At 40.4% G+C, this 27,220-nt stretch overlaps 1 protein-coding gene and 1 long non-coding RNA gene across 5 annotated transcripts in view; one reads left to right on the top strand and one right to left on the bottom strand.

Annotated features, from left to right (window-relative positions):
* The window catches only part of Dpp8 (dipeptidyl peptidase 8), a 52,604-nt gene that overhangs the window by 21,996 nt on the left and 3,388 nt on the right, over positions 1–27,220 (bottom strand). For 3 of the 4 annotated variants that reach the window (XM_048331758.1, XM_048331757.1, XM_048331761.1), the window contains 10 exons: positions 24,331–24,600; positions 21,313–21,425; positions 18,851–19,024; positions 18,340–18,508; positions 14,908–15,018; positions 11,788–11,916; positions 11,126–11,187; positions 8,213–8,313; positions 6,717–6,894; positions 5,658–5,817 (listed from right to left, as the gene is read on the bottom strand). In XM_048331758.1, coding sequence (XP_048187715.1) covers positions 5,658–5,817; positions 6,717–6,894; positions 8,213–8,313; positions 11,126–11,187; positions 11,788–11,916; positions 14,908–15,018; positions 18,340–18,508; positions 18,851–19,024; positions 21,313–21,425; positions 24,331–24,589 — 1,456 coding nt within the window. In that variant the 5' untranslated portion in view covers positions 24,590–24,600. Of the gene's footprint in view, positions 1–5,657; positions 5,818–6,716; positions 6,895–8,212; positions 8,314–11,125; positions 11,188–11,787; positions 11,917–14,907; positions 15,019–18,339; positions 18,509–18,850; positions 19,025–21,312; positions 21,426–24,330; positions 24,601–25,803; positions 25,858–27,220 lie in introns of those variants that run through there. The other variant, XM_048331760.1, reaches the window with a different exon arrangement.
* On the top strand, positions 9,236–26,254 carry LOC125340305. Its single transcript, XR_007208744.1, has 3 exons — positions 9,236–10,103; positions 22,470–22,472; positions 26,243–26,254. It is a non-coding gene; the product is annotated as an uncharacterized LOC125340305 (long non-coding RNA).

The following is a 27,220-nucleotide window of genomic DNA, read 5'->3' as shown; positions in this document are numbered from 1 at the left end:
AGAGAAAGGAGGCAGCAGAAGGGAAGTAAAATGGACACAAAGAGAAAACTTAAGACAAAAAAAAAAAAAAACAAAATAAAGAAAGGAAAAGCCTGGAAGAGGCAGAGAAGCACTGGCACCCAGGCACGGGCCCTGTGAAGGAGCTCAGCATAAACACTCATGGAGAAAACAGCTCTTCTTACACTTTTCAACTGGGGGGTGGGGGGATGGTGTGTGTGTCTGTGTGTCCTGGAGTTTGAACAAAAGGTCTGGGTGCTGTCCCTGAGTTGTTATTTTCTTTGGTTCAAAGTGGGTGATTCTACCACTTGCACCACACCTGGCTTTTTGGTGGCTAACTGGAGGCAAGAGTTGCACAGACTTTCCTGCCTGGGCTGACTTCAACCATGATCCTCAGATCTCAGCCTCATGAGTAGCCAGGATTACACAGGATTATAGGCAGGAGCCACCAGTGCTCAGCCTGGGGTATGGTTTTTTTTGCCAGGCCTGGGGCTTGAACTCTGAGCTTCTTTTGCTCAAGGCTAGCACTCTACCACTTGAGCCACAGCAGAACCACTGTTTATATGGTACTGAGGAATTGAACCCAGGGTTTCATCACTCTACCACTAAGCCATATTCCCAGCCCTGAGGTATAGAATTTTACATTACCATCTTACATTATTAGTATATTGTGCTTCAATCAATCTTTATCATTAAACTCAAATTCCTTAAGTAGACATAATTTCTGACAAGAGGAACATAAAAGAGAAATTTCAAACTCAGGCTAACCTAAGGCTCTAAGGAAAGAAATTCTCCATCTTGGATGTACAAGATCTTGTTTATTTTAAAAAATGTAAGCTAAGGCCCCGGGTAGTATTTACTTTGTTAATCTTAAGATGTAACTTAGAGGCGGGAATGTGGCTTAGTGGTAGAGTCCTTGCCTAGCATGCATGAAGCCCTGGGTTCGATTCCTCAGTACCACATAAACAGAAAAAGCTAGAAGTGGTACTGTTGCTCAAATGGTAGAGTGCTACTCTTGAGCAAAGGAAGCTCAGGGACAGCGCCCAGGTCCTGAGTTCAAGCCCCAGGACTGTCAAAAAAAAAAAGTAACTGCTTCCCAAATATAAGTAACAATAACTAGTAAATAAACAATGCAATTAAGAAATGGTAAAAGAACCAGAACAAACATTTCTCTACAGAAGATATACAAATCTGAGAATTATGGTTCTAAGCCAGCCTGGGCCACCAGAAAACCAAAAGTGGCACTATGGCTCAAAGTGGTAGAGTGCTAGCCTTCAACCATAAAAGCTCAAGGACAGGACTGGGAATATGGCCTAGTGGCAAGAGTGTTTGCCTTGTATACATGAAGCCCTAGGTTCGATTCCTCAGCACCACATATATAGAAAAAGCCACAAGTGGTGAAGTGGCGCTGTGGCTCAAGTTGGCAGAGTGCTAGCCTTGAGCAAAAAGAAGCTCAGGGACAGTGCTCAGGCCCTGAGTTCAAGCCCCAGGACTGGCAAAAAAAAAAAAAAAAGAAAAAAAAAAAAGCTCAGCTACACACACTCTGAGTTCAAACCCCATGACCCACAAGAAGAAAAAAAGAAAAGATACACAAATGGCCAATAAGCACAACAATAATCATTAAAGAAAATACAATTAGGATAGCTATTAGTAAAGTAAAACAAAAAACAGAAGTAACAAGTATTACTGAGAATGTAAAGTATTATTGAGCTGGATATAGTGATATTGAGGTGCCAGACTTTGAAGTCAGGCCCCACCACATGAACCCCATTTTAGAATCGAACCCTGAGCCAATCAGATTTGTACCTGTGTTCTAATCTTGCTTGCACAGCTGATTGTTGTAACCTTGTTCTTTGTCTTTATAAGCCCTGTGTAATCACAGCTCAGGGCTTCCTCCTAACCTCCGCTGTGTCGGTGAGTAGGATGAGGCCCGAGTTGGCAGCTCGTTAAATAAAGCCTTGCCTTGCTTTTGCATTTCGGAGTGTCTGAATCTCGGTGGTCTTTTTGGGGGTGGTCTTGCGACTTGGCACAACAATATATATCCTCTAATCCCAGCCCTTGGGAGGCTGAGGCAAGAGGACTGATGGCAAGCTCAAGGTCAGCCTGGGTTACACTGTGAGTCTGAGGTTAGCTTAGACTGTATAGTGAGATACTATTTTAAAAAAAAGTAATAATAATAATAATAAGGCTAGGCCTGGTGCTCACCTCTGCAATCCTAGCTATTTGGGAGATGGAGATTAGGAAGATCACAGTTTGAGACTAGCCAGGCAAAAAAGTTAGCTAGAACCCCGTCTCAACCAATCAGCTGAGCATGGCAGCTAGCTTGTGCCTATGCTCCCAGCTATATAGAAGACCAGAGGTAAGTAGGGTCAAGATCTGAGGCCCACCCCTGGCCAAAAACATAAAATAAAATAAAGTAAGAGATCTTGCATGAAAAATAATGAAAGCCAGCCAGATACTGTTGGCTCATCTATAATCCCAGCTACACACAGGAGGCTGAGATCTAAGGATCTTGGTTCAAAGCTTGCCCATGGAAGGAAAGTTCATGAGACTCTTAACTCTAATTAGCTACCAAAATGCTAGAACTGGAGCTGTGGCTCAAATGATAGAGCACCAGCCTTCAGCAAACAACCTTAGGGTCAGCACCTAGGCCCTGAGTTTAAGCCCCAGGACCACTACAAATAAAAAAAACTAAAATAAAAAAGACTGCAGTTGATTCAAGCAGTATAGTGTTACTCATAAACACTAGGCCCTGAGATCAAACTGTAGTAGTAAGACAAAATGAAATAAAATACTATGCAAATACTGCTTGTACACTTCTTGCACAAGCAGTATACTGCTGATGGGAATATACAGTGGTGTAACCATTACCACTGGTATACAATGGTATAATTGGTACATTAAACAGTGTGGCAGCTCCTTAAAAAGTTAAAACACGGCTGGGATATGGCCTATTGGCAAGAGTGCTTGCCTCGTATATATGAAGCCCTGGGATCGATTCCCCAGCACCACGTATACAGAAAATGGCCAGAAGTGGCACTGTGGTTCAAGTGGCAGAGTGCTAGCCTTGAGCAAAAAGAAGCCAGGGACAGTGCTCAGGCCCTGAGTCCAAGGCCCAGGACTGGCAAAAAAAAAAAAGAAAAAAAAAAAAGTTAAAACACAATTACTATATGATGCAGAAATTCCACTTCTGGGTAGATACCAACAGAACTGATAGTCTGGATAGGAACAGGTATTTTATACAGCCATGTTCATAGCAGCATTGTTCAGAACAGCCAAAAGGTGGCAGCAACCCAAGTGTCTACCGATAAATATTGGATGAACAAAATACAGTACATATATACAATGGAATATTAACCAGCCTTACAAAGGGAATTCAGATGGGGTGACACTGTCCAAAAAAAATGTATTTATTACCTGACTTAAGGAATGATAATCCATGCACAACACCTTAATAATAACAAAATTATATTTAAAAGGGGGGGGAGGAGAACCGCTTGTAATCCCAGCCACTCAGGAAGCTGAGATCTGAGGATCACAGTTGAAAACCAAACTGGGCAAGAAAGTGAGATGTTTGATTTGTTTTTTTGCCAGTCCTGGGGCTTGAAATCGGCCTGAGCACTGTTCCTGGCTTCTTTTTGCTCAAAGCTAGCACTCTACCACTTTGAGCCACAGGAATCACTTCTGGCTTTTTCTGTATATATGGTGCTGAGGAATCGAATCCAGGGCTTCATGTATATGGAGGCAAGCACTTTACCACTAGGTCATATTCCCAATCCCTGTGAGATGTTTATCTCCAATTAACCATAGAATGCTGGAAACAGAGCTGTAGCTCAAGTGGTAGAGTGCTAGCCTAAAACATAAAAGCTTAGGGATAGCTCCCAGGTCCAGAGTTCATGCCCAGGACCAGTTTATTAAATAAGAGAGAGAGGGAGGGAGGGAGAGAGGGAGGGAGAGAGGGAGGGAGAGAGGGAGGGAAAGAGGGAGGGAGAGAGGGAGGGAGAGAGAGAGAAAGATAGATAGAGAGAAGGAGGGAGAGAGGGAGGGAGAGAGAGATAAGATAGAATTCAAACAAATACTACAAATAGATGAATCATGAAGAAATGAGCCAGCCATAGAAAGGCAAATACTATGATTCCCCTTAAATGAGGTATCCTAAGTAGTTAAAGCCCCTGGAGAGGGGCTGGGAATGTGGTTTAGCGGTAGAGTGCAAGCCTAGCATGCTTGAAGCCCTGGGTTCAATTCCTCAACACCACATAAACAGAAAAAGCTGGAATTGGTGCTGTGCCTCAAGAGGTAGAGTGCTAGCCTGGAGCAAAAAGAAGGCAGGGACAGTGCTCAGGGCCTGAGTCCAAGCCCCAGGACTGTTTACAATTTGTAAAAAAGGCTATGATGAGTTTAAATTACAAGTGGCAGTTAACTATAGAATTTCCCATAAAATGTTCCTATTCTAAAATGTAGATATTATTAAAGTAGAAAGCCATAACTGTGTTTTGAACTCAGGGCTAGGATGCTGTCCCTTTTTTGCTCAAAGCTAGGGCTCTATTACTTGAGCCACAAGTCCACTTCTGACCTTTGGTGGTTAACTGTAGATAAGTCTCATGAACTTTACTGTCTGAGCTGGCTTCAGATCCTTCGATCTCAGCCTCATGAATAGCTAGGATTATAGACATGAACCACAGGTGTTCAACTATAACTCAGCTGTAAAAGATCTAGGAAGGGGCTGGGAATAAGGCCTAGTGGCAAGAGTGCTTGCCTGGTATACATGAAGCCCTGGGTTCCATTCCTCAGCACCACATATATAGAAAACAGCCAGAAGTGGCACTGTGGCTCAAGTGGTAGAGTGCTAGCCTTGAGCAAAAAAAAAAAAAGAGGCCAGGGACAGTGCTCAGGCCCTGAGTTCAAGGCCCAAGTACTGGCAAAAAAAAAAAAAAAGAAGATCTAGGAAAAGTAATTGGTCATTGCTTCACTTTTCCTATTTTTTGTTTTGTACTGTTTGGGATCATTCCCAGGGTCTTGTGCATGCTAGGCAAGTGCTGCATTTCTGAGCTATCTCCAGACCTGCATTCTTCCTTTTACACATATACTCCAGAGAAAACCATCGCCTTTTAAAGAGAAATTAACTTCAGCTAACCAAACTGTTTCAATTTAGGCAGAATCATGGTATCAATCTGAAGAGCCATAAGTAAGAATTAACTTCCGTGTAGGTGAGAAGAGTAGAAGGAACATCTCGTGTAAAAGTAGCTAATAACTATGTAACATCTTACTTTCAAGTTTATTTGCAGTACAGTGCCTTACACACATTAGACATGCATTTCTTCCACTGAGCCACATTCCAACTCCTACTTATCATTCAACATTTATAAATACAAAATGAGCCCACTTTAAGCAAATTAAAATTTGTAATCAAGGCAAATGTATAAAGTAAAAGTAAAGATTCTCATATCCACTATTAATAACTTACTATATATCCATCAAGAACTTTGCTTGGTGGTTTCATATATGCATATTTATATTTTAATTTAACATATATTAAGGTTGATAAAGCAAGTACTAATGGTTACAATGAATGCAAAAGAGACATTCTATTTTCGTGTCCCTCCCACCGTCTGTGCCCAATAATTTTTCTTTTTGAAAAAAAATTTAAAAAGGATTCTTACTTGGGGCAGGCAGCCCACCATTGGACCGTTTATATCTGCTCTCCTTTAAAATGGATGTGATTTTATACAAATGACGAAAACCTGTTTTGCATTCAGAGGCAAAAATAAACTCAATTTCATCCTCGTGAGTTTGGGGGAAAACATGAAAGATGTCGTGAATCTGTAAAATGAACAGCTTCATTTACTACACACTTTAATGAAAATACTACAGAAATAATTCAATTAACCTACAAACGAAAAAAATATCTGATACACATACTTTGAAATGTAAGTAACTGTCAGTGGTGGGGGTATAATATACTTACAATAATAGGTTTGGCCTAGGCCTTTTATATTTCTTTTACTTTAATCAAATCTTACCCATTGAAAAATAAATGTTCCCAAATGCAAAAGGAAAATATGATCAAAAGTTTTTTTTCTTACCATCTCTGTCATCTTTGAAACATAGAACAAAGTTTGTTTAATAGTACAAATCTTATTACAAAACAATGAAGAACATTTTTTACTTTTATTTCTCAAAGAGAAATATTCTAACAGCTGAGGGAAAACAGATGTTCATCTGTTTTAGGTGAATCATAAGAAGCCTACATTCAGTTAGGGAGTACACTGGCTTCATTTGTACTTTGTTTTAAGCTTTCAGGCTAAAATGGAAAATTAAAAGTGAAACTAAAATCGGGTACATTCTGGTTCAGTTTGCCAACTGGAAATGACTAAACTCTTTTTTGTTCTTGTTGTTCAAGACTGGAAGATGATGTCACTATCTGATGCTTGCTTTCACTGACTGGCTGGCACTCTACCACCTTAGACCCTTGAAATCCTCTCAGAAGCAGGAGAGGCTGTATGTTCAATACCTGACTGGCTCAGGAACAAATCTGCTCTTGAAGGGAGGTGTTACTCCTTGGTATCAAGTTGGAATCATCTTTCCAATTTGAAATGTTAAGACTAAGGAAACAAAATTCACACTTCCTTTGAGCTTAACAACAACAAAATTCAAACATTGGTCTTAGCATCCCGAGAACATCTTTAGCCAAGCACAGGAAACCAAAAATGCATACATACATTTATCCAGATGTCTGTTGTTTCTTCATAAATAATCAGTGGTGTCACATAGTCAGGAACCAACTCGATGAATCTCTGTCTTCCCATGGCATCATCTTCTACTGGGATAAATAATTCAGGGGAGATCAACACTATCTGTAGGCGAGTTTGGGAACGATCTAGTAGGATGGACCAGGCACTATTTAACATATAAAAAGAAATACCAGAAGTAAAGAAAGCTCTCAGAAAATGGATAATTCTTTATTTTCTACTTTGGCACCTACCAATTACTTAAATAATTATATTAACTCTTACAAACAGCTAATTAAAAACACTTAAGAGCTAGGCTCTGGTGGCTCATGCCTGTCATCCTAGCTACTCAGGAGGCTGAGATCTGAGGATCCGAGACTCACTCTAATTAACCATTCAAAAACTGGAAGTGAAGCTGTGGCTCAAACTGGCAGAGTGATAGCCTTCAGCAAAAGAGCTCATCGACAGTGCCTAGGCCTTGAGTTCAAGCCCCAAGACAGACAAAACAAAACAAAACCTTAGCCACCTGAGTGCCAATGGCTGATGCCTGTAATCCTTGCTACTCAGAAGGCTGAGATCTAAGGATTGTCATCAAAGCCAGCTGGGGAAGTGATGTCATGAGACATTTATTTCCAGTAAACTACCAAAACAGCTGAAGGTAGAGTTGTGACTCAAGTAGTAAAGCACTAGAATTGAGCAAAAGCAGCTCAGGGAGAGTGCTTAGGCTCTGAGTTCAAGCCCTATGACTAGCAAACCCAAGCAAAAAAAAACAACAAAAAAAAACACCCCACAACCCCCCCAAACAAAAACAATAGCTGGGTGCTGGTGGCTCACACCTGTAATCCTAGCTACTTAGAAGGCTGAGATCTGAGGATTGTGATTTAAAGCCAGTCTAGGAAAGACAGTCATTTGACTTTTATCTCCAATTAACCACCAAAAAATGCTGGAAGTAGATCTGTGGCTCAAGTTCCGGGACAGTGCCTAAGCCCTGAGTTCAAGCCTTGGGACCAGCAAACACAGAAAAGGTAGAAAGCCAGCTGAGGAAGCAAGTTGTTTCACAGACACTGAAACTATATGTATCAATCCTTGAATAATCTACAAGTATTTCTACCTCAGTTATACTACATTTATGGGCTGGGAATGTGGCTTAGTGGCAGAATGATTGCCTAGCATACATGAGGCCCTGGGTTTGATTCCTTGGTACCACACAAACTAAAATAACTACATTTATATGTGAGCCTTTAGTCATAGAACTGAACCACAAATACCACTGTGAGCCCTATAAACATAATACATTTATGTTTACAATATTCCAAGTCTTAGTACACTTAGTTCAGGAAAAATCCATTAAGCAGAAACAACTATGCTACAAATTTACATGGGAAGGTAGTCTAGCTACCACTGTACCGCAAATCCAATAGTATGGACATTTCTAAAGATCTGGATTACAAATGAGTAGCAAAGAAGTAACAATTTAACATACGCACTATTTTCCCTCTGGAGTCCATCCAGCTCTGGCAATATATTCCACTCCTTCAAATAGAATCTCAAAAGGTTGAATTAGTTCTTTATCTATGATGTCTATAATCTATTAAGAGAAAAAAGGATCTTGTCATAGAGGTTGAGAAAAATAATCAGCTCACTAGTTTACTTCTATCATTTGTGATAGCACAATACTTTTTTCAGACTTAGGTATTTAAAAGGCAACAAATACAAAGTAAAACCAGAAGGAAGCCGTGAGTTAATTGGCTGGGGCTTCTTTTGCCTAAGACAATTCTATCACAGAGTAATCTGAGCTACTCAGGAGACCGAGATATGAGAATCACAGTTAGAAACCAGCCTAGTCAAGAACGTCTCTGAGACACTTATCCCCAGTTAATCACCAAAAAGCTGCAACTGGAGGTATGGTTCATGATGCAGAGCCACCAGTCTAGGGCAAAAAAGTTAAGAGACAACACCCAGGCCCTAAGTTCAAGCCCTAATACTGGCTTAAAAAAAAACTGGGTGAAGTTAATCTGCCAAAGAAAATAAGCAAGTGGTTAATAAGCACAAGAAAAAAAAGTTCAACATTGTTAGTCACCAGGAAAATGTAAGTCATAATATGAATGAAACATCACTTCACACCCAGCAGGAGGGCTATAATAAATAAGACAGACAGACAATAGCAAGTGTTGATGAGGATGGAGAAATCAGAAAGTTCATGCAATGCTGGTGAGAACATAAAACCACTTCTGAACAGTTAGCAGTTCCACAAAAGATTAAGCACAGTTATCAAATGCCCCAACAATTTTATTCTTAGCTACAATCCCCCGGAGAAGTAAAAACATAATGCCAACACTTGTATGTTCATAGGCTTAAAATATTATTTTTTATTAACTTGGGGCTTAAACTCAGGGTTTAGAGGTGCTGTCCCTGAGCTTCTTTGCTTAAGGCCAGCCCTCTATCATTTGAGCCACAACTCCACTTTCTGCTCTTTGGTGGTTAAATGGAGATGAGAGACTCACAGATTTTTCTTCCTGGGCTGTCTTCAAACTGAAATCCTCAAATCTCAGCCTCCTGAGTATCTAGGGTCACAGGCATGAGCCACCCAGTGACTGGCTTTATGGTAGATTTTTTCGTATAGTTTATTTTTTTGCAACAGTTCTCACTATTAAGCCCATGCTGGTATCAAGCTTGCTATACTCCTGCCTCAGCTTCATGAATGCTGGGATTACAACTCCATGGTAGTTTTGTTCTTAACATAAAAAAAGTGGGAACAGCTCAAATATCTATAAACTGAAGAATGAATAAATATTCCACAAGCAGAATAGATATTCCACAAAATGAAGTATTATTCAGAAATAAAAACAAATGAAGTACTTGGGTTGGGGATGTAGCTCAGTGGTAGAACAGGAGCATGCCCAAAGGTCTGGGTTTCATCTCTAGGAGGAGGAAAGGAAAGAAGGGAAAGAAGAAGAGGAGGAGGAAGAGAAGGAGGAAGAAGAGGAGGAGGAAGAAGTAGAGATAATGATCTGCTTAAACATGGTATAAATGGATAGCACTTGAAAACAATCTAAGTGAAAGAAGCCAGAGTACGTATTGTATGGTTCCATTTACATGAAAGCCCAGAAGGGGCAGCAAATCTGTGCAGACAGGAAGTAGATTGATTAGTGGTTGACTAGGTTGAACTCTGGGCCTGGGCACTGGCCCTGAGCTTTATGCCCAAGGCTAGCATTCTAACACTTGAGCCATAGTGCTACTTCCAGCTTTTCTGTATATGTATTAATGAGGAATCAAATCCAGGGCTTCATACATGCTAGACAAGCACTCGACCACTAAGCCACATTCCCAGCCTGGCTTACGTTTCTTTTTGAAGTGCTAACTTTCTAAATTGATTCTGTGAATATTCTAAAGGCCACTGAATTTTAAACTTTATTATTATTATTACTTTTTTTCCAGTCCTGGGGCTTGAACTCAGGGCCTGAGCACTGTCTCTGAGCTTTTGTTCAAGGCTAGCACTCTACCATTTGAGCCACAGCGCCACTGCCAACTTTTTCTGTTTACGTGGTACTGAGGACTCAAACCCAGGGCTTCATGCATGCTAGCTAGGCAAGCACTCTACCACAAAGCCACATTCCCAGCCCCGATTTTAAACTTTAAAATGAGTAAATGAGTATGTAAATTGTGTCTTAGTAAAGCTATGTTAAAATCTAGAAGAGAAATCTGCTTTCCAACTAATAAAGTAATGTTGCTTTGAAGAATTTGACTGTCCAAATGAGAAGATGCAGTTAAGTAAGACAAATGTGTGATGTTTAATTAATCACAAACAAAACCCAACAAAGAAAATCAATTGCCAATCAACAACCACCTTTTATCATATCCAGCCTCAGCAGAAGAATGAATAAAAGCAAAGAAAAAAAAAACTATTGGAAAGGAGTAGTAAATATGTATATTTCTTTATTTGTATCTTGGGTCCCAGCAGCAAGTTTTACAAACAGAAAAGTAGGCCAAGCTAGCTAGCTGGGGTGTCAGTGGCTCCTGCTTTAATATCAGCTGCTCAGGAGGCTGAAACCTGGAAGATCTGGGTTCAAAGATAGCCAGGGCAGAAAAGTCAGCAAGTGTATCTCCAATTAACTAGGAAAAATGCCAGGCATGGTTCAAGTGACACAGTGCCAGTGTGACCAAGAGAGCCGAGCAGGGTTTGATGCCCTGAGTTCAGGCCCCAGTACCAGTGTGCATGCACGCACGTGCGTGCACAGTACACACACACACAGAGAAAATTAGGCCAATGTAAAAAAAAAAAAATCATGATCCAGTAATATCTTAGCAAATTCAAACCAGAGAAGACAGAAACAAAAAAGACCTCAACTAGATTGATTAGGCAAGGGACACAGAAAGTCAACTCACCATTATATACTTACCCTTCCTTCAGCATCAACCACTATTTCTGACATCTTAAAAGTGACTTTTGGATTTGCTGTTCCTTGAAAGAGACATAAACAAATAGTAATGCATACCCAATATTACTCAAGCTAATATTGCCAGATAAATCCTTTCTATAGTTTATTTAAGGTAGGAATACTATATATAGTCAGGGCTTTATTGAGTAAGAATCTCAGGACCCTATCTCAAAATCATACTTTATTTGTATATAAAAAAAAAAGACACTGTGGAGATTAACAATGAAATACCCACCTCCCCCATAACTAATACAAACCGGAAAAAGAAACCGAAACACATCAAGGGTCAATATGAAATAAAGGGAAAAACCTGTACAACTTTTTACTATTGACATGCTGTAAAACAACAAAATAGATAAAAGTGACAATTATGACCAAAAACACTTAATATATTTAGTGGGTAAAATGCTTTCCTATTCATTTCCTGGAGTAATCAGTTTTATGGGCATCCTCACCTTTGAAAATAATTCAAAAGGATTTGCTTCATTTCAAAATCTACTTTATTAGACAATGAACAAGCAATGCTTATTAAGGCTGTAATGACCAATGTCTATCACATTTTGGAATGACTGCAGAAAGAATCTTATTTGGAAGGAGGAATGAAGATAAGCAGAGTACAATACCTGTCTTAGGGTAACGGAATGAATCTGCCCTCCTTGTTTCCAACAAAGGGGATGTAACATGAATAATTTCCACTTCAGATTCATCATTTTCTTCATATAGAATTCTAAGAATTTTACTGCCACTAGGAGCTTAAAAGGAATTTAGACATTAAAATGTTTAGAAGAATTATTCCAAGAAGGAATCACCACTGTCCATTTCCCAGTCTAATATTTGATTTCTCATAGTAAAATAATTTGCATATAAAGCGTGCTATTTGTATTTACTGGTGCTGAGATCAAACTACAGGCCTTGAACATGCTAGCCTACTGCTCTACTTCTAAACTCCACCTAAGACTGTACTGGGTTTTTTGTGTTGGTCCTGGGGCTTGAATTCAGGGCCTGGGTGTTGTCCCTAAGCTTTATTGTTCAATGCTAGAGCTTTACCACTTGAGCCACAGCTCAACTTCTGGATTTTTTTGGTGGTTAGAGGTAAGAATCTCATGAAGTTTCTTGCCTGGGATGACTTCAACTGCAATCTTCAGACTGCAGCCTCCTGAATAGCTAGGATTACAGGGGTGAGCCACCAGCACCTAGCCTGTACAGTTTTTATGGATGAAAATAACCCTATACTTAAAGTCGATAGCTAAGTCACTTTCACTGACTTAAGATTACTCCTTCGGGGAGGGTGGTTAAAAAACCGATGATATATACATCTACTTTTCCCCGTTTCATACATTCAATTTATATGAAATGTCCACAATAGGCAAATACAGAGAGGCAGAAAACTGGTCAATGGTTGCAAGGTTGGGGTGAAAGAAGAATAGGAAATGATGGTTAATGAGCATAGTCTTTCCTGGGGTGATGAAATGCCCTGGAGTACTGTAAAACCATTGAACTATATACTTTACAAGAGTGAATTCTGCAGGATGTGAATCATAGTGTATTATTCCAAAATAATAAAAAGGGCATATTAAGTTTTGATGGATAATACTAGATCCATTAAAAGCTTCTTCCCTCAGTCCTGGGTCGTGAACTCAGGGCCTATGTGCTGTCCCTGAGCTTTTATGCTCAAGTCTATTGCTTTATCATTTGAGCCACACCTCCATTTCCGGCTTACTTTCCTGCCCAGGTTGGCTTGAACCATGATCCTCAAGTCTCAGCCTCCTGAGTTGCTAGGATTGCAGGTGTGAGCCATTGGCACCTTGCCATGTACTTTTAAAACATGAGAGGGGCTGGGAATATGGCCTAGTGGTAGAGTGCTCGCCTCACATACATGAAACCCCGGGTTCGATTCCTCAGCACCACATATATAGAAAAAGCCAGAAGTGGTACTGTGGCTCAAGTGGTAGAGTGCTAGCCTTGAGGAGGAAGAAGCCAGGGACAGTGCTCAGGTCCTGAGTTCAAGCCCCCAGGTCTGGCAAAAAAAAAAACAACAACACAAAACAACAACAACAAAAACAACCCCAGGACAAACAGTTTTGAAGAACTTTGGCCTTGCACATCTTAAGACAGTCTGCTGAAACTGGACTTAGGTAATTAAGTTTATATTTCCTATAAAATACTATTTAAATACTGTCCAATTGTTTGAATGGTTTCTCTATGTGAAAATTTTGTCTGACAAATATAATTATGGCAAAGCATTTTATTTTATTTTTTTCCAATTTTTATTATCAAACTGATGTACAGAGAGGTTACAGTTTCATACGTTAGGCATTGGATACATTTCTTGTACTGTTTGTTACCTTGTCCCTCATACCCCCCGGCAAAGCATTTTATATCTTAAAAGTAAAATACCCACATCAAAGACATGGATCAAAAGTAAATATTTTCCCTTTAGGCCCTTTAGGGTAATATTCACAGTGTAAACCAATGTGTGTGTTGGGGTGTCACAGCAATCTATTTGTGGGCTATAGCCAGCATTATATATAAGGATAAATAGTGCCTCATAAAATTTGTTTTGTCTATACAGTGTATGTTTTAGGTCATGATTATAAGCAAATTTCTAACTGGATCATGGTCAGAAAGTTTGTAAGCCATGCCTTTAAGCTTTTGGGTAAGGAAATACTGAAAAAGGAGGCATTTGTTTCCTTTTCTCCTATCTGTTCATGAACTGATTTGGTCATCTGTAAACTCTAGTAAATGATACATTTATTATTTTTTTTCCTTGACATTACTAGGGTTTGAGGTAAGAGATTTGTGAGTTCGCTTGGTTTGCTTGTTCCCTTAGTTGGTGTTCCATCACTTGAGCCATACCTCCAACTCTGCTTTTTGCTCTTGAATTTGCAGATGGAGATTCATGAACTTTTCTGCTGAGGCTGGCTTCAAATCTCAATATTACGGAGTAGCTAGGATTACAGGCAGCTGGCTATTATACATTTTCCTCTTCTCTTTTTGGTGCTGGTACTGGAGCTTGAACTCAGGGCTTAGGTGTTGTCCCTGAGCTTTTGAGCTCAAGGCTAGTGTTCTACCACTTACGCCAGAGCTCCACTTCCAGATTTTTTTGATAGTTAATTGGAGTTAACAGTCTCTTGGGCTTTCCTGCCAGAGCTGGCTTCAAATCTGGATCCTCACATCTCAGCTTCCTGAGTAGTTGAGATTATAGGTGAAAGCCACTGCTCCTTGCTTATCATATATTTTTTCATTAGTAATTCATTAGCGTGTGGTATTTTGCCACAGAATTACCAAAATTATCAACTAGCGTTCTAGTTGAAAATTGACAAACAGAATTGAAAAAGGAATTCACTGAACTACAATTTAATGAGTCCTGCTGGAATTTGAAATGATAAGATATGCTCTGTATATTAAAAACAATTACTAATAGGATCTAACCATCACCACTTTGGAACTTACTATCCAAGTTAGGAAATCTACAACTGAATCTTTTTTTTTTTTTGGCCAGTCCTGGGGCTTGGACTCAGGGCCTGAGCACTGTCTCTGGCTTCTTTTTTTTTTTCCCCCCCAAGGCTAGCACTCTGCCACTTGAGGCACAGTGCCACTCCTGGCCTTTTCTAGATATGTGGTGCTGAGGAATCGAACCCAGGGCTTCATGAATGTGAGGCAAGCACTCTTGCCACTAGGCCATATTCCCAGCCTGAATCTTTTCATATTCTCATTGACCCATATTATTTTGAACTCCTTACTCATTTCAGCTTCTGGACACCACCAATAGCCAGAATATCTATCAAATTCTTCTTGGAGAACAAATGTAGCAACTCCAGCTGATCTGGGATCATCTTCCATGTTGGCTAGCTCTAGATAAGACAAAAGACAAAATTATTTGAGAAGGCTGTTTGTCTCGCCCCTTCCCCTCCTCAGCACAAAACAACAAAATTAATTTATTTGGAAATGTAGCTGAATTTAGTGATGAAGCCTACAGCCAAATGAAGTGAGCTCAAATCTAGATTCCATCATCACCTATAATATGACTTTGGGTAAGTCACCCCATCTCACTCCAAGGAAATATCTCATTTGAAAATGAGGGTAAGATTGAATCCAGATCCTTGGGTATATTAAGGCAAGCATACTACCACTTTGCTACTCAGCCCCTCTTTTCAAGACAGAGTCTCACCATGTAGCCTTGAACTAGTGATTTCCCTATCTTCAACGTACAGGAGTATGCCATCATTCCCAATGCTTTACACCCTGCCCCCTCCTTTTTTTCCTTCCTTCTTTCTTCTATTTCTTCTTCCTTTTTCTTTTCATAGCCCAGATTGGCAGTGCAAGCTAGCCTGAAACTTGCCATCCTCTCGTCTCTACCTTCCTAGTGCTAGGACTACAGGCCTGAGACACCATGCTCAATAGCATAGCTCAGGCTAGCTTTGAACTCACTATCCTTCTTTCTCATCCTCTTTAGCTTGTTGAGCAAGGAAGCCAAGTGAGCTTGAAGCCTTGAGTTAGAAAAAGGTTGTGAGATTCCCCACCTGGGCTGGTATGTAGATGTGATGTACCCTTCACCTGACTTGTGTAATTGTAACCCTCCTCTTTATCACCTTTATAGTAACAATAGAAAAATATTTTTTACAAATTAAAGCAAAAAGGGCTAGAAGAGTAACTCAAGTAGAATAGTGCCTGCCCAGCAAGCTCACGTTCCTAAGTTCAAACCCTAGTACCATCCAAAGAGAAAAAAGATGGGAATTTTTATTGATATTTCCTTTAGTTCCTTTTTAGTAAATACCTAGGAATGAAATGGCTGCCTTCTGTGATGTGCACATTTAACTTTATAAGAAACTACCAAACATTTTTTTTTCAAAGTGCTAACATTAATTTATACTCTTACTCTCAATGTGTGCAAACTCCACTCTAGTGTTTGGTGTTTTCAATCATTTTCACTTTTGTTAGCCCAGTAGGTATGTAGGGATCTCTCTTTCTCCCTGCCAGCCCCTTTCCCCCTCCTGCCACCCCCCCCCCCCCCGCCTCAATATCAAGTCCAGGCTTGTCTAGCACTCCTGGCCTAAGTGAGTGACCCTACCATGCTCATAGTGCTATATGCCAGCTCAGGCAAGTTTTAATTTGTAATTGTTGTACATCTGCAAATCTGTAGTTTTGACATTGTAGGACAGGAAGGTGCGGCATGAACCAATGCTCCTTTATCGTAATAGAGTCCAAAAGACTTCTGAATTCAGAATTTGGAACTTTTCACTATGCTGTTCACCTGCCATAGATCATATAACACTTTCAGCAGGACAGCTGAAGAAGCTGTAATCAAACACCCCACTATTCTTGAAGCAAATTTATTTGAAGGCACACTAAGCAGGACTGCAGTTATAAATATTCTAAGGTCAGTTCAGGTCAGGTTTTGCTATTAAATTACTTTTAACATCAAGTTAATGAAAATTAAGCTCAGTTTTCAGAAACTTTTGAATTTTGCCAGACTGAAGACCAACATTAAGTTTTCTTGGATCTTTCAACTACTCCAAAATTGTACCACGAATGTGAATTTTTTTTTTTTTTTTTGCCAGTCCTGGGGCTTGAACTCAGGGCCTGGGCACTGTTCTTGAGCTTCTTTTTTGGCTCAAAGCTGGCACTCTACCACTTGAGCAAAAGTGCCATTTCCAGCTTTCTCTGTTTAGGCAAGTACTCTACCACTAAGCTACATTCCCAGTCCACTAGTCCTTTAGATTTGAAGAGAGGTACTACTCATTTATAGCTCCCTATCACTTACAATACACCTCAAATATTAACTGAATAAATGGCATCATTTTGTCCTCCCACTATAAGAATTTATTTGGGAGAAGTTGGTATTTTATTACTTTAAATTTCTGTACCATATTAAGCACAGAATAAACACATGCATGCCTGAGTGATTAAACTTATCTTTTTTTCCTTCTTTCTTTCTGTGATGTTGAGGCTCAAATCTACCAACAATCACCACCGCTGAGCTTTCTGTTGGGGGGGGGAGGGGATGGGATAATCCTGAGGATGAACCAAGGACTCATGCTTGCTAGGCAGGCACTCTACCACTTGAACTACATAATAACCCCTTTTTCCATTATTTACTTTTTGCTCAGACAACTGTCTTAATTGAAATTTTATTTATTTATTCATTCATTTATTTATTTATTTATTTGCCTGTCATAGGGCTTGGACTCCGGGCCTGAGCACTGACTGTCCCTGGATTCTTTTTGCTCAAGGCTAGCACTCTGCCACTTGAGCCACAGCGCCACTTCTGGCCGTTTTCTGTATATGTGGTGCTGGGGAATCAAACCCAGGGCTTCATGTATACGAGGCAAGTACTCTTGTCACTAGCCATATCCCCAGCCCCTGAAATTTTATTTTAATGTGAACAACTTTTGGAAAATTGTGGCACTATTTTTGTGTGTGTGTGTGTGTGTGCGCGTGTGTTTGGAAGCATGTGCCAATACTAGAGCTTAAACTCCAGACCTTGAGCTCTCATTCAGCTTTTTTGCTAAGGCTGGTACTCTACCACTTGAGCTACATACATCTCCCCTTCTTGCTTTTTGCTGTTAATCAGAGACAAATTTCTCAAATTTGTCTGCCCAGGCTGGCTTCGAACTGATGTTCTCAGATATCAACTTCGTAAACACCTAGTAGCAGACTTAATAGGCTGAAAGAACAATTATATTAGAGGGTTCCTACAGTGTTTGAAAATGAACTAAAATGAGATAGCACTGTACAGGGCTGACTTATTCTCTGTACTTTTTTTCTTTTAATCAGTCATGGGGCTTGAACTCTGGGCCTGGGCGCTGTCCCTGAGCTCTTCAGCTCAAGGCCAGTGCTCTACCACTTGAGCCACAGCACCACTTCTTTGCACTTTTTTCATAATTAAAAAGTTAGAGAAAACAGGACGTAAGATATCACAAGAAATGTACACACTGCCCTACTATGTAATTGTACCCTTTTTGCACAACACCTTGTCAAAAAATTTGTGTTCAATTAGTAAACAAATAAAAAAAAAGTTAGAGAAAAATGAGGGAGGAGGTAACAAGCTGAACTGCTTTACATATGAAACTGTAACCCCTCTGTATATCACTTTGACAATAAATAAGTAATTATTTTTTTAAGAAGCTAAAGACCAGAATTTCAAATACAAAGATAATCCAGCTACGCCTTACCATTGTGCACATAGGTGAGTCTTCTTTCTTCTCTGGTGACAATGTTGGATATCCAGATATCATTGCTATGTATAAAAGCAATCCAGTCTGGATCAGCAGGACATAATTTGGGGTCCATCCGTATGTTGGGACAACTAGTTTCCACTAAATTGGGTTGTAAGGGTTGTTGCTAGAGGAGTAAACAATAGTTCCAGGTGGGTATCAGACTGACAGTTCTTAAAAGATGACTTTCTGGGTAAAATGTCAACTATGACAATACTTTCAATGGTCTCCCCTCTTCCCTCCCCCCTTTCACAATACTAAGGGGTAACTCAGGGCCTTGTGCTAATTAGGCAAGTGCTCAATTACCTGAGCCACTATCTTCTTTTTGCTTTTGTTTTTTGGGTTGTGGGGCTTGAACAGAGGCTCTTTTTGTTAACTGCTCTCCTGATCTGTGTATAAATAACCTTAAAACAGACAGCATTACACAGAGGTATAATTGACCTCCAAAGAAGCAGTAACTCCAACTTACTGTAAAGCCTTGTGGCCCTCCATCTTTCACATGGTAAATTCCACTACCAGCTTGAAACAGAAATGTCCCACTTCCTTGGTGATAATCATAAGAAGCAATTCCAACTGTTCCAATGCGTTTCCTTTCTCTTAATAATTCTTCTTCTCTAGAATACATTCCATAGTCCAGTGTTGCCTAAAACAAAAAGAAAAGTTGCTCATTCTAGTCTTCTGAAGACTTGCCTTTGTTTTCCGCACTGAAAGCCTAATATTTTCAATACTATCAAATTGATTTTATATTTATTTCTTTATTCTGTGTGTGTACTAAGGCTTGAACAAAGGGCTTCCTGCTCTTACTTGGCTTTTTCCGCTCATGACTGGTCCTCTACCACTTGAGCCATACCTCTACTTCTGGCTTTTTACGGCTATTTGGATATAAGACTCTGACATACTTTTTTGCCTAGGTTGGCTTTAAACCATGATCCTCAGATCTTAGCCCCCTGAGTAACATGAGTCACCAGCACCTACCTGGACCTAGTTTTTAATTTTATTTTTCTCTTGGCAGTCCTGGGGCTTGAACTCAGGGCCTGAGCACTGTCCCTGGCTTCTTTTTGCTCAAGGTTAGCACTCTTACTTGTTGAGCCACAGTGCCACTTCTGGCCTTTTCTATATATGTGGTGCTGAGCAATCGAACCCAGGGCTTCATGCATACGAGGCGAGCACTTTACCACTAGGCCATATTCCCAGCCCCTAGTTTTTAATTATATAGAAAGATGAGGCTGGGAATGTGGCTTAGTGGTAGAGTGCTTGCCTAGCATGCAGGAAGCCCTGGGTTCAATTCCTCAGTACCACATAAACAAAAAAAAAGCTAAAAGTGGCACTGTCGCTCAAGTGGGAGCAAAAAATGTTCAGGGACAGTGCCCAGGCTCTGAGTTCAAGCCCTAGGACTGGCATTAAAAAAAAAAAAAAGAAAGGAAGAAAGACGAGGCTGGGCATGGTGACTTACACCTGTGATCCCAGCTTCTGGGGATGAAGAGATTGAGAGGATCAGCTTGAGACTAGTCCACTAAAAAGTTAGTGATTGCTAACTGAATCCTAACTAAAAGTTAGGGATTGAACTTAGTGAGTACATTTCTTGTTATACTTGTTACCCCCTTCCTCATTTTTCTCCCACCTTCCCTCCTCCCCACCCTTCTTTTTTTTTTTTGCCAGTCCTGGGCCTTGGACTCAGGGCCTGAGCACTGTCCCTGGCTTCTTCCCGCTCAAGGCTAGCACTCTGCCACTTGAGCCACAGCGCTGCTTCTGGCCGTTTTCTGTATATGTGGTGCTGGGGAATCGAACCTAGGGCCTCGTGTATCCGAGGCAGGCACTCTTGCCACTAGGCTATATCCCCAGCCCCCCCCCCCCCCTTTTTTTTTACCTTACCAATGATGGATATTGTCATTATAATCTACAAAGCTTATAAACTCTTTGAACATGAATAATAAAACAATGTCTTCCGGGTCAGGTGATATGGTCTGGTTATTTTTGATGTAGGGTTTCATTCTGTGTCCAGGCCAGCTTCAGTTGCGATCCTCCTATTTGCTGGGAATGAAAGGTACTCAACTCTAGTCATTGTGCTTCCCCCGTAGCTGGGGTTAATAGGTATGAGCCACCATGCCCAGTCATTGGCTTAGATAACCATACAATATCTTCATGATACCAGAAAACAAAAGAATTCATTCTTTGAAAAGCAGTAAATAAAAAGAAAGAAGTAGACATCTGCATTTCCACTGTGAACTGAACCTCAGTGTAACTGAGAACTTGTTAAGCAGAAGTTTCTCTTTACAGAAGTACTTCAATTAGGGGCTGGGGATATGGCCTAGTGGCAAGAGTGCTTGCCTCGTACACATGAGGCCCTCGGTTCGATTCCCCAGCACCACATATACAGAAAATGGCCAGAAGTGGCGCTGTGGCTCAAGTGGCAAAGTGCTAGCCTTGAGCAAGAGGAAGCCAGGGACAGTGCTCAGGCCCTGAGTCCAAGCCCCAGGACTGGCCAAAAAAACAAACAAAAAAAGAAGTACTTCAATTATCAGAGCTGAGAACGTGCATTAAGTGTTAGAGCACCTGCCTAGCAAGTGAGGCCCTGAGATCAAACTCCAGTACCATAAAAAAAATTTAAACCAAAGTACTACTTCATGAAGCACCAATGACTCATGCCTTTAATACTAGACTCAAGAGGCTGAGATCTGAGGATTAAGGTTTGAAGCTAGCCCAGGCAGGAAAAGTCTATGAGACTCTTGTTTCTAATTAACCATCAAAAAGCTGGAAATGGAACTGTGGCTCAAGTGGTAGAATGCTAGCCTTCAGCATAAAAAAGCTCAGGGGCAATGCCTAGGCCCTGAGATTAAGCCTGAGGACTGGCCCATACACATACAAAAAAACAACAACTGCAGTATCTGAAAACATATACTAACTCATAGGAATAAATAAATTTAGTCCTACCTGGAAAAGATCCAAAAGAGGCTTCCAAGACAGCATTAAGACTGCTGCTCTATTGATGGTCTTAGGAATTTCAGAATAAAATAATGTATTTTCTCGGTTCTCACCAGACATAGCTATGAGAAAAACAACAACAACATTTGTTATCGTTATTTCTTCATGCAGTATTCTTACAACAACCAAAACATTAAGTACACAATTCCTTCTATATACTACATTATTTTCCATTCCATGGGCTTTATAAATAGGATATGCACTTGCTATATGACTTGGAAATTTTCTGTAATATAAGCTAGGATTTGCTAGCCATAGCAGCACACACGTATAATGCTAGCATTTGGAAGGCTCAAACAGAAGGAGTTTTAGGCCAGCCTAGGTTATATAGCATGATATTGTTTCAATAACAAAACAATGAGCTAGGAGTGTGCCTCATGTGGTATAGTAGCCTGAAGGCCCTGCATTCAAACCTCAGTACCACCAAAGAAAATAAAACAAAACAACTCAAAGTTCCTACAAGGTTTTACAGACTCTGATATTCAGATTATAGTCCCTCAAAGAAACACACATAGAAGTACGAAAGATAAACCAGGGGCCAGTGGTTCATGTCTGTAATCCTAGCTACTCAAGAGGCTGAAATCCGAGGACTGCTGAGAAATCCAGCCTAATCAGAAAAGTCTGTGAGACTCTACTTCCAAAATAATCAGAAAAGGCTGGGCTAGAGGTGTGGTTCAAATGGTGCAGTGCTAGCAGAGCAAAAAGCTGAGCCAGTGCAAGGCCCTAAGTTCAAATCCCAGTTTTGGTAGGAACACATAAGATGATGCATACAGAGTTAAACAAATGCCATTTTTAGAAAATTTTGAAATTGGTGTCCTTTCTAAGTTGGCAACAGACTCCCAAAACTACAGTGTGACTTGAGATACTAAATTTCTTCTTTTTCTGACTTTTTTGAGGCTTGAACTCATCAGGGCTTAGGTGTGGTCCCTTAGTTTTTTTGCTCAAGGCTAACATTCTACCACTTAAGCCTCAGCTCCACTCCTGGCTTTTTGGTGGCTAACTGGAAGTGGGAGGCTAGCAAATTCAAGAATAGCCTGAGTAACTTAGGGAGACTGTCAGAAAAAAAACCAACAAACCATTTTAAGAACCATTTTAAGAAACCCCAGGGTGTGGTTCAAGTGATAGAGTAATAACCTTGGAAAAGCTAAGGAACAGAGCGCAGGCCTAGAGTTCAAGCCTCAGTAAACATGTGGTGGCTTACTCCTGTAATGCTAGCTACTCAGCAGGCTGAGAGCTGAGGATTGTGGTTTGAAGCTAGCCTGGGAGGAAAGTCTCTGAGACTGTAATTTCCAATTAGCCACCAAAAAGCCAGAAGTATAGCTGTGGCTCAAGTGGTAGAATGCTAGTCTTCAGCAAAAAAAAAAAATTCAGGGACAGGGCCTAGACCTTTAGTTTTTTGTTTTTTTGTTTTTGTTTTTGTTTTTTGCCAGTCCTAGTGCTTGGACTCAGGGCCAAGGCTAGCACTCTGCCACTTGAGCCACAGTGCTACTTCTGGCCATTTTCTGCATATGTGGTGCTGGGGGATTGAACCCAGGGCTTCATGTATTCAAGGCAAGCACTCTTGCCACTAGGCCATATCCCCAGCCCATGGGCCTAGACCTTTAGTTCAAGCCCAAGGAGCGACCCCCCCCCCAAAAAAAAATTAATTGAGCCAATAATAGCTACACATACACATAAATAGATCAGTCTCAGAAACAGAATACAAATGGCTCATGTGAAAAGACTGATGCTAAGGGTAGCCCCTCCATATAACACCTTACTAATAACAATAGAAAAGGATGTATGTTCCACCTCATTCTTAAGAATAATTCTCAGTGTAAGTCATTAACCAGATTAGAAATCAGAAAGTCTGATTATTCATTACTGGTGTAATTCTGAAGAGATACTTTGAGATGATGCTAGTAGTAATATAAACCCTATGTTCTTTTTTTTTTTTTTCCAGGCCAGGGGCTTGAACTCAGAGCTTGGGTACTATTCCCAAGCTTCTTTTGCTTAAGGCTAGCACTCTACCACTTAAGCCACAGCGCCACTTCTGTCTTTTTCTGTTTAAGTGGTGCTGAGGAATCAAAACCCAGGGCTTCATGCACACTAGGCAAGCACTCTACCACTAAGCCACATTCCAAGTCCCTATAGCCTTCTTGTAGGGGGAATTTACCCTTTGTCCAAGGCCTCTTACGAATTAGTTCTTTAAGTATTATATTTATGTAAGTGAAAAATGATCAATACACGATATTCATTTTTCCTTAATAGCAGATTAGATGCAAGGCTCCTGAGTTCAATCTCCAGCAAACCCCCCTTGCCCCCTGAAAAAAAGTGGATTAATATATTTAATTTAGCATATTTTAAGTCTGGACTAAATGGACTCAGGAGGAAACGAATCAATATCAGCCTTGGGTTTAAAAAAATGAAAGCAGGGGCTGTGAATATGGCCTAGTGGCAAGAGTGCTTGCCTCATATACATGAATGAAGCCCTAGGTTCGATTCCCCAGCACCACATGTATAGAAAATGGCCAGAAGTGGTGCTGTGGCAAGTGGCAGAGTGCTAGCCTTGAGCAAAAAGAAGCCAGGACAGTGCTCAGGCCCTGAGTCCAAGGCCCAGGTCTGGCAAAAAAAAAAAGAAAAAGAAAAGAAAAAGAAAGCAATAGCTTTCAAGAATGGTAACAAAGTGATGGTTTTATTTCTTGTTATCCTAGCTAGCTTTAGGAAGAATCGACTTTTGGCATAACTTAAGACTTTGAAAAAAACACCAAAAACATAAAGAATTCATATTTGGTAAGTAAAAATAAAGTTAATAACACAAACTAGAATTAAAATCACACATAAACAAAACATCTTCAAATTAAGTTTTGCTCCCCTATACAGGAAATAAATTGCTGATCTACTTATGACAGAATTTGAGTGTGAACTATATGTCACCTTTACATTTGACTTAACATGTTTCCTCTGAGAAATAAACTTTACACTCACCGAGGTAATAGATCCTGTCTGAATAAGGCCCATCTGGATCATTCCTCCTCACAAACATAAAATCATGTGGGGCCTTAGCCATCATGTAGCCATGGTATTTTCTGGTATCAGCAAGCAGCTTTTTCAGCTGACTCCAAGAATACCGTTCAACATAAAACGGCTCCAACTGAGGGCGATTTTGCAAGTCAATTTGCTCCTCACACTCCGCCGTTTCAAATACCTCAACACCCGGCTGCTCTGTTTCCATTGCTGCTGCCATGTTGCATTTTCCTAGAAAAACAAGACACTTCCATGAAGCTGTTCACGGGACTGTCTTATACTAGCACAATCGCGCGTATATACACACACACACACACACACACACACACACACACCAAGAAAAAAGTGCTTTTCAGTACAGTTGTAAAGCTAGCAAGAAAAGCAAGAGCTCCCACTTCTCTGTGCTCACTTTAAAAATGAGATTTAAAGAAAAAAAAATTGAGGTCATGTCAATTTCACTGTGGACTATAAATCCCTCTGGGAACTTTTATAAAAGGCTCTCTTAGGTGTCTCTTGCCAACATTCCTTTTTCTTTCCCACAGTAGAAGGAAACAGGCCATGTGCCAGTTTGCTGCCATGTTTCACCCAAAAGCATGTCAACAGCGAAGCTAAAGGTGCCAAGGGAGTTAAGTGGTTTTGCATTTTAAAAAGAAATAGAGACAAAGTGGGTCTATCCAGCTCACAGAAGTAATCGCAGCAAATTAGAACAGTAATAACACTGTCGCAAACAATGTGCTCATAACCTTTCTAGGACAATGACCCAAGATAATGTAGTTTTCCTCTTAAAGGAATTCCAGTAATAGAATACTCAACCGTCTGGTACACTTTGGAATCGAATGCTTTTGCCTGCCCATCACTTCTTAATATTTGTGACAACTCAATATTTTAGGAAAACCTATATGAATATTACCAATTATTTTACAGTTTAAATGAGGGAAAAAAAGCTATCTTTAACTAGCCTTACTAGAAATTGATGAAGTTAATATTTGTATTAAAATTCGGACAAAAGTTTGAACCCAACTTACCAGTTCAACCACCAAAGTATTTGTTAATCTTATGTGGTAGTGCACACCTGTAATCCTGTAATCCTAGCACTGGGGAGGCTGAGGGAGGACTGTATTGAGCTATTGAACGTTGAGCGATTTCAAGACCTTGCCTCAAAAACCAAAATAGCTGGGTGCTAGTGGCTTATGCCTGCAACACTAGACACTCAGGAGGATGAGATTTGAGAATTAAAGTTTCGAAGCCAACGGAGGCAGGAAAAGTCTGTGAGGCTCTTATCTTGAATTAACCAACTTAAAAACAAGCTGAAGAAGTGTAGCTATGGCTCAAATGGAAGTGTTAGTCTTGAGCAAAAAGCTAAGGGACAGTACCCAGTAATGACACACCAAAACACACAAACACAATCTTATGTACTGACAATGCTTGTCTTACAAATCTAGAAGAAGCATTTTCCTTTATCTTTTCCAGTGTTTGCAGGTAACATGAGTGAAATACTAGAAAAAAATAAAATTAACAAAAAGTGAGTGTAACTCAGTGATACAACATTGATTGACCCAGCATGTTTAAAGCTGTTTGGCACATAGCACTAGACACACAAGCACTCATTTTTCATGCTACTACCAAAAAGCAACACAAAAATTTTATAGCAAACTGTTCTTTTGTCAAAAATATGTAGAGCCGGGAGTTGATGGCTCACACCTGTAATCCTAGCAACTCAGGAGGCTGAGATCTAAGGATCGCGGTTCAAAATCAGCCCAGGCAGGAAAGTCTGTGAAACTCTTTATCTTCAATTAGCCACCAGAAAGCTGGAAGTGGAGTTGTGGCTCAGAGTGGTAGAGCGCTAGTCCTGAGCAAAAAAGTTCAGGGACAGTGCCAGACTCTGAATTCAAGCCCCATGACTGACATTAAAAAAAAAAAAAAAAAGGCAGATGCCCGAGGTTAACATGAATTAAAGACAGAAAATATCTGCAACAGAGAGAAAGGTCAGTAGTAGTTGTGGGCGAATCCATCAGGCTTGCCATTACGGGCATGCAAATGAACTGAACTCTATGTCCAGGATATTGTTTATTTTATTGGTACAGTGAACTACACCATCCCTTCCAATGTAACAACAGCAAAGGAACCAGAAAACTATCAGTTACATCAGAAATTCTGTTAAAATGATGAATACTGGACATGGACTTCCAATGATTAAGATCTCAAACAGCAAACACAGCTCAGCAGAGAATTAACTCACGGAGATTATTGCTATCTAAATTTCAACATAAGCTGGGAACAGGTGGTTCACGCCTGAAATCCTAGCTGCTGTGGAGGCTGAGATCTGAGGTCATGGTTCAAAGCCAGCCCAGGCAGAAAGTCTGTGAAACTCTTATCTCCAATTAGCCACCAAAAAAGCTGGAAGTGGAGCTGAGGCTACAGTAGTGGTATTAGCCTTGGGGGGGGGGGGGGGTCGTTGCTCAAGGACATTGCCCAAACCCTGAGTTCAAGCCCCAGGACTGGCACAAAAGGAAACAACACAACAATCTCAACATGCTCCAAGGCAGTTGTTTGCCCTTCTAAAATCTAGTAGAGGCTACTTCTTACCAAATACATCAGTGAACTAAGTTTTACAGTTATCAGAGTAAGGGACAAGTGGGAGAAGAATCTACACAAACTGGTCTCACTCCCTTGGTTATTTTCCCCCCTCTGGTAGCAGTGGGGTTTGAACTCAGGGCCTTGTTAGCTAGGCAAATGCATCTCCAAACCACGACCTGCAGAGCCACAAGGCAGATAGACTCTAGAAGTCTCAATGATGTGTTTTAAGTCATTGTTAATGTTTCTACATAACTTATATTTAAGTAGGACTATC

Source organism: Perognathus longimembris, chromosome 23 (genome assembly GCF_023159225.1).
Source record: "Perognathus longimembris pacificus isolate PPM17 chromosome 23, ASM2315922v1, whole genome shotgun sequence".
In the NCBI taxonomy this organism is placed as follows: Eukaryota; Metazoa; Chordata; class Mammalia; order Rodentia; family Heteromyidae; genus Perognathus; species Perognathus longimembris.
Note: the sequence above shows the minus strand (reverse complement) of the source record. Positions and strands in the feature narration are given on the sequence as shown.